Consider the following 7,401-nt stretch of genomic DNA (forward strand, 5'->3'; position numbering starts at 1 on the left):
CTCATTCTCCAACAATGAGTGCAATCAATATCTTTAACAATCTCTGCCAATGTGATACAATTAGCCTATCCCATCCTTTCACTTTGCTTTATTATTAGTAAGGTCAAATCTCTCATCAAAGCAAATATTAAATGTAATAAAAGGCCCCTGTAATAAACAAATCAGCTGAGCAGCAGACTTCAGAAACAGACTAGCATAAGCCTAATCTAAATAATCTTGCCGCCGAGGAACATGGTGTATCATTCCTTTTAAAGACTATCAGTTCTATTATCCTGCCCTTTGTAAATGCAATTTCTAAAAATAACACTTTTAACAAATTATTGCTTATATACAGAATACTATTGATATTATATATTTACCATATAACCTCTTGGTTTTGTTTTGTTAACCTCCTGCTTTATCAAACAGTTCTAAGATTTCTATAGTTGACGACTTTAGGTTTTTTTAGATATACATAAGTCTCATTAAAAAAAAATGATTTTTATTTTAAAAGACTGATACTGTTTTTTTTTGCTTTCTATATTACTGCAATGGCCAGAACTTCTAATCAAGATTTTGTTCCTGGTTTTAGTAAAACTATCTCTAATAATTCACCCTTCAGAAAAAGCTGGCTGTTCAAAATACTGTAAATCATTGAATGTAAGATGTTACAATTTTTAAGACACAATTATTTTATGTATCAACAAGAAAACACTTCCAAGTAAATTTTGACATAAAATCAATCAGCTGTAAGATGGATCCTGATTTCAGAGATATTAATATATTTAAGAACATGCACATTACAAGTCACAAAAGTACAGTAAATACTAGAGACCTATATTACATTAAGGAAGGTTTCTATTTCTGAGATATCGCAGGCATTTTCTAAATGTTCATTAAGATCTTAGGAAGCCAAATGGTTGAAGGAAATTTCAAATAATTGAGATTCTGTTTGAATTCAACATCTTATGGATTTCACTAGATCATCCATCCACTCAACAAACATATGATTTAGAATGGTCTATTATGTGCCAGGGACAGAGATTATAAATAATGAGCAAAAAAGAGATATAGTTCCTGTTATTATGTAGCTTTTAATTTAATTGGGCCATGATAACAGAATATGTCCTATACAATGTCCTTTTTAACTTTGAGACCTACTTACCCTAAGATCAATTGTGGTAAATGTTCCCTGGATCACATATACTAGTAACTGGAACTACTGAAAGTAAGGGTTTGTGACCTAACTTAAGCAAAATACGTGACACAAAAGTTCATACATATTTGTATCCTGAACTGTTACGTTCCCAACGAGAATGTCCGATTTATTTCTTAATAAACCAAGCACCACAGAAATACGAAACAGTAAGTATTACAAGAAATCAAACGTACTAGGAGGAAGTCTGTTCAGAATACAATGATCCAAAGAAAGTTACTAAAACTATGAAGTGAATCTTGAAGAATGGGCAGGAATTCCCCGGGAAGCAAACGAATGACTATGGCAAGATAGACATCTTATTTCAAATTAAGAATGTACTCTGATTATTCTTTACAATTTCTTTGAGACCTGAAATTAAGAAACAAATTACTTTGGGTTTTTCCAAATAGAATGAACTAGATTTGGAAACGTGGAGAGTTGGAAAGAGCATTTACAATGTAGGAGGGTCTTAGGTAACCGATGCATTGACTACGACTAAGTGAAGCAATGTGATGAAGGAGGAGTAAGCGAAGAGGATGGAGAGGGAGTTTGGAAGCCGCTTACCACAGAGGTCTGAAAACGTGGGGACAAATTGTGCCTTATTACGTTTGCCTTTGGTCTCGGCAATAGTTGAGGCCCGTCTCCACCCATTGGCCTCCAGCCAACAGCAGCGGGCCCGGATCTTTCTCACCTGCGCCTGGATGTAGAGGGAGACGCAGTCGTGCGACAGTCGGTACTTGCGCAGTAGCCGCAGGCATTTTACCAGATGCTCCTCCCCCGCCGACAACTCCTCGGTGTCAATGTGGTTCACCCCGAGATGGAACTCAATAACCGCTAGTCTCACTGCCCCCTGGGCGACGGGCCCCTCGGCCTCCACCAATTCAGCCGGCAGCCCCAAAGCGTGTTCTCCCGCGCCCAAGCTATCGTCGGCCTGCAGTCGCTCATCCTCGTCCTCAGGAGCGGGTCCCAGTAGCGCCTTAACCTCTTCCAGCAGCGCCCGGGCGCTGTATTTCGACTTGTACGGTTCCTTCTCCGGGTTTTTATGCAGCTCCACCCGTGATAAGGCCAGCGCAGTCTGGAATTTCTCACGAATCTCGGCCCACGTAGCATCCGCCATAGCGGCCTGGTCAGCCTTGGTTTCAATTGGGACTCCCGCCTTCCTTCTGTTTTGCGACGCTTCACTTACGGCCTCGACAGCCCTGCGCCTGCGCATTGAGGAACGCTAGCCAGTGACGTACTCCCGGGGAACCGCAGTATGCTTGGCAGTGACCAATGGGAAGCTGTAGTCGTCACCACAGCAACCGTTGTCATGGAAAGGAAGCAGTTCGAAGGCGTTACCATTTCCAGACCAGCCCCGCCCTCTGCGGTGGGGAGTCTCTCTTGCTTACCTGGTGATATCGGTTGACTAACAGATCACAAGGAAATGTTGTTTACAAACATAGCTAGGTAACTACTCTCGTTAATTGCTATAAGCTGAAAGCCAGAAACGTTTTGACATTAGTATATAACCCAGCCCATCAGTGGATAAAAATGTAACAAGGATCTGTGTATTGTTATTAATGTATAGCCTCTTTGAACGTAAAAAGCACTGAGTGATTGACAAATATTGTCATTTCAACTCTGAAATACAGGTTGTAGGGCTATGTACAGCTTCTCAAAGTAATACAGGAGTTAAGCTTCAGAGCTGTGACAAGACAACTCAAGCAAGGCTTTTCCCATTACATAACCTTCCAAAATTACCAAGTCAAATAGGAGGGGCGGGGGCCTGGCCCCAGAAAGTTTTATCAGTTCAGTTCAATCGCTAAGTTATGTCCAACTCTTTGCAACCCCATGGACCGCAGCATGCCAGGCCTCCCTGTCCATCACCAACTCTCGAAATTTACCCAGACTCATGTCCATTGAGTCAGTGATGCCATCCAACCATCTCATCCTCTGTCGTCCCCTTCTCCTCCTGCCTTCAATCTTTCCCAGCATCAGGGTCTTTTCAAATGAGTCAACTCTTCGCATCAGGTGGCCAAAGTATTGGACTTTCAGCTTCAACATCAGTCCTTCCAATGAACACTCAGGACTGATCTCCTTTAGGATGGACGGGTTGGATCTCCTTGCAGTCCAAGGGACTTCTCCAGCACCACAGTTCAAAAGCATCAATTTTTCAGTGCTCAGCTTTCTTTATAGTCCAACTCTCACATCCATACATGACTACTGGAAAAACCATAGCCTTGACTAGACAGACTTTTCTTGGCAAAGTAACATCTCTGCTTTTTAATATGCTGTCTAGGTTGGTCATAGCTTTCCTTCCAAGGAGTAAGCGTCTTTTAATTTCATGGCTGCAATCACCATCTGCAGTGATTTTGGAGCCCAAGAAAATAAAGTCAGCCACTGTTTTCACTGTTTCCCCATCTATTTGCCATGAAGTGGTAGGACTGGATGCCATGATCTTGGTTTTCTGAATGTTGAGCCTTAAGCCAACTTTTTCACTCCCCTCTTTCACTTTCATCAAGAGGCTCTTTAGTTCCTCTTCACTTTCTGCCATAAGGATGGTGTCATCTGCATATCTGAGATTATTGATACTTCTCCTGGCAATCTTGATTCCAGCTTGTGCTTCATCCAGCCCAGGGTTTCTCATGACGTACTCTGCATATAAGTTAAATAAGCAGAGTGACAATACACAGCCTTGACGTACTCCTTTCCCTATTTGGAACCAGTCTGTTGTTCCATGTCCAGTTCTAACCATTGCTTCCTGACTTGCATACAGATTTCTTCATGACCCAGATAATCACGATGGTGTGATCACTCACCTAGGGCCAGACATCCTGGAATGTGAAGTCATGTGGGCCTTAGGAAGCATCAGTACGAACAAAGCTAGTAGAGGTGATGGAATTCCAGTTGAGCTATTTCAAATTCTAAAAGATGATGCTGTGAAAGTGCTGCAGTCAATATGCCAGCAAATTTGGAAAACTCAGCAGTGGCCACAGGACTGGAAAAGGTCAGTTTTCATTCCAGTCCCTAAGAACGGCAATGCCAAAGAATTCTCAAACTACTGCACAATTGCACTCATCTCACACATTAGTAAAGTAATGCTAAAAATTTTCCAAGCCAGGCTTCAACAATACATGAACTGTGAAATACCAGATGTTCAAGCTGGATTTAGAAAAGGCAGAGGAACCAGAGATCAAATTGACAACATCCACTGATCATCGAAAAAGCAAGAGAGTTCCAGAAAAACATCTATTTCTGCTTTATTGACTATGCCAAAGCCTTTGACTGTGTGGATCACTATAAACTGTGGAAAATTCTGAAAGAGATGGGAATACCAGACCACCTGACCTGCCTCCTGAGAAAGTTTTATAAGACCTGGGTATATTCAGCACTTTGAGATACACAAAGGAGCACTGATTCTGGAAGCTCATAGACACAAAGTTTGAATCTCAGATCTGCTTCAAATTGATTAGCTTCAAATTTTTTAAGCTTCATCTTTCTGAAGCAAAACATAAGTGATAATATTATCTTATCTCTACAGATTCTATCCTTTATAAATGCTGGATTCTTTAGGATTCTTTCCTAAACTCTGTCCTGGGGAGATCTTACAAACTTCCAAGATTTCTGTTGCATGGGCTGCTCACTTCCAAAACTTGGTCTCCAGGCCAGGTGGCTCTCTGCAGATACAGACTGTAATATTCATCTCCCAACTGGAACAACCACTCCTGGATGTTCAACTGACTCCTGTATATCATTATGTTCAAATTGGAACCCAAGTTTCCTCTTCACATTCCCCACCCACACCAAAATGTTCTCCTGTTTTGAATCTCAGTGAGTGACACCACTATACACCAAGCGGATTTCCTGCATTCACTTTCCTTTCTTCTCTCATCCTTAAATGTAAAACCAAGCACTAGCCACCTCCAGTTCACCTTCTATAAAGCTCTTACATTGGTCTACTTTTCATCTCTAGTAGTTTAGACCATCATCTTTTGACTTATTTTAATAGGTACTCTTGCTGCCACTTTAGCATCCTACTAGTGCCTTTTCCACAACACTTCAAATGACTAATTTGTTCATGCGATAAATATTTATATTAAATGTGTGTTAATTTGCCAGGTACTGTTCTAGGATCTGGGAATTCAGCAATTAAAAAGCTTTCTGCCCTAGTATAGGGAAAGACATTAAACTATCCAGGTGGCCCAACAGTAAAGAATTCACCTGACAATGCAGGAGACTCAAGAGATGCAATTCAATCCCTGGGTTGGGAAGATCCACTGGAGTAGGAAATGGCAACCCACTCCAGTACTCTTGCCTGGAAAATTCCATGAACAGAGGAGCCTGGTAGGCTACAGTCCATGGGGTTGCAAAGAGCTGGACACAACTGAGCACATGTACACATAGTAATATAAGTTGTTATGGAAACAAAGGTGATAAGGACTGTTAGCCAATGAGGCAAGGTTGCTCTTTTTAAACATGGTGGTCAGGAAAGACCTTCCTGAAAAGTCGTAATTTGAGTAAAGATCTGAAGGTGCGGGATTGAGCCATGAAGACATTAGGGGAAGGATATCCCAGACAGCCGAACAGCAAACACACAGGCTTTGACACAAGAGACCGTCTGATGTGTTCAAGGAAAAGAGACTTCTTGGCTGGAGTAGAATGTAGAGAGCCATAGAAGACGAAGTCAGAGTAGTGTGGACCTGATTATCCAGCATTTATAAGGCCACTATAGTGAGTTTGGATAGTCTGTGTGAGATGGGATGGTTTTGAAGGAGTGACAAGTTATAATTTAACAGGATTATTTAGAAAACAAACTGAAGGGAAAAAGCGGGAAGACTCGTAAGGAAACTACTGTAATCACCATAGTAGGTGCTCAGTATACATCTGTGACTAGGAAAGTGATTCGCACATGGTTAATTTGGTATCTCATTACTACGAGTCAGATAACATTCTATATATTAAAATCACCTAATCCTCAGAACAACTGAGATATTATTATTCCCATTCTGCAGATTAGAAATTGAAGTCTAGAGAGATTAATAATTTACCAAAGGTCACATACAGTAAGGCAGTTTTGCTTAAGAGCCCATACTTTTGATCATTATGCAATACTATCTTGCAATAGGAGCTCAACAAACCACCATGACACTTGGTACGAACTTCTAAAGACCTTGCAAGAAGCATGCACAGATGAAAACAAAAGAATTTTGATAAATCCTTAGACAGACATACCTGAGAAACACAAAGACATGGGACTAGAAAACTTGAGACAGGAGAGTTCTGGCTGCCAGGGGAGCAGTCCCTGTGGAAGTTGTCCAGTGAGTGGCAGAGTACAGATCACCAGAACAGTGACCTGAGATTTAGGCAACGATCACTTCTTGCTCTTAGCATCAAAAGAGGGACAACTGGACACTGGGTACACTTCGCAATCTAATTACCAATGTGTTAGATTGATACAGGAAGAAAAGGAGCTTAAGTGACAGATGGGAGATGCCTCAGCAGAATTCAGAATGTGGTAAAATCTACAGAACAAATGGCCTGGCTTCTTCAAAAAATAAATTCCAAGAAAAAAATTGCCCTTCTAGAATTCCCCTTGCCAATACATGATAATAAAGAACAAAAACTACATATGCACTTACCTTCTTTCTGACTCAGCTATCCCACTCCTAGGAATCTACTCTGAAGGTACCCCTCTGAAAGTACATAAATACACATATAACAAGGTTTCTCACTGCAGCACTATTTGTAATTGAAAAATACTGGAAACAACCTATGTGCCCAATCATAATAAGAAGAGGGTTGAATAAACTATGGTGTACCCACACAATGGAGTATGATGCAGTTGTAAAAACAAAAGATTTCTTTGAACTGATGTGATTTCCAGGCTATACTGATAAGAAAAAAAAAAACTAGGTTCAAGGAAGCATCTATAGGATGGTACCCTTCATGTTAATAGACTGGTTTCATTCATTGTGCTATGATAATGGAAAACATTTATTAACACTGGTGGAAACTGAGTGGAGAGTATACACAAACTTTGTTCTATTTTTGAAACATTTATCTAAGTACAAAATTAGTTCAAAATAAAGTCTTTTCAAGAAATTCAAGTGACCAAGAAACTTAAGATGTTAATCCTCACTCAATTAAAAGACATAAATAAATCCATGTAATGCACCTAGCAAAGTGACAAAAAGCAGCCAACACCTAGTGTTACTGCTGTGGGGAAACAGGTTTCTCTCCTAGAG

The 7,401-nt window shown here is 40.6% G+C and overlaps 1 protein-coding gene across 2 annotated transcripts in view; it reads right to left on the reverse strand.

Annotated features, from left to right (window-relative positions):
- Positions 1 to 2,342, reverse strand: part of KIFBP (kinesin family binding protein) — a 54,570-nt gene extending 52,228 nt beyond the window's left edge. For both annotated transcript variants that reach the window (XM_081568664.1, XM_081568653.1), the window contains exon 1: positions 1,869 to 2,342. In XM_081568664.1, the coding sequence (XP_081424790.1) occupies positions 1,869 to 2,294 (426 nt within the window). In that variant the 5' untranslated portion in view covers positions 2,295 to 2,342. The remainder of the gene's footprint in view (positions 1 to 1,868) is intronic.
- Between the last annotated feature and the right edge of the window lie 5,059 nt (positions 2,343 to 7,401).

Source organism: Giraffa tippelskirchi, chromosome 2, assembly GCF_054371585.1.
Source record: "Giraffa tippelskirchi isolate mGirTip1 chromosome 2, T2T-mGirTip1v1.2.pri, whole genome shotgun sequence".
Taxonomy (NCBI): domain Eukaryota; kingdom Metazoa; phylum Chordata; class Mammalia; order Artiodactyla; family Giraffidae; genus Giraffa; species Giraffa tippelskirchi.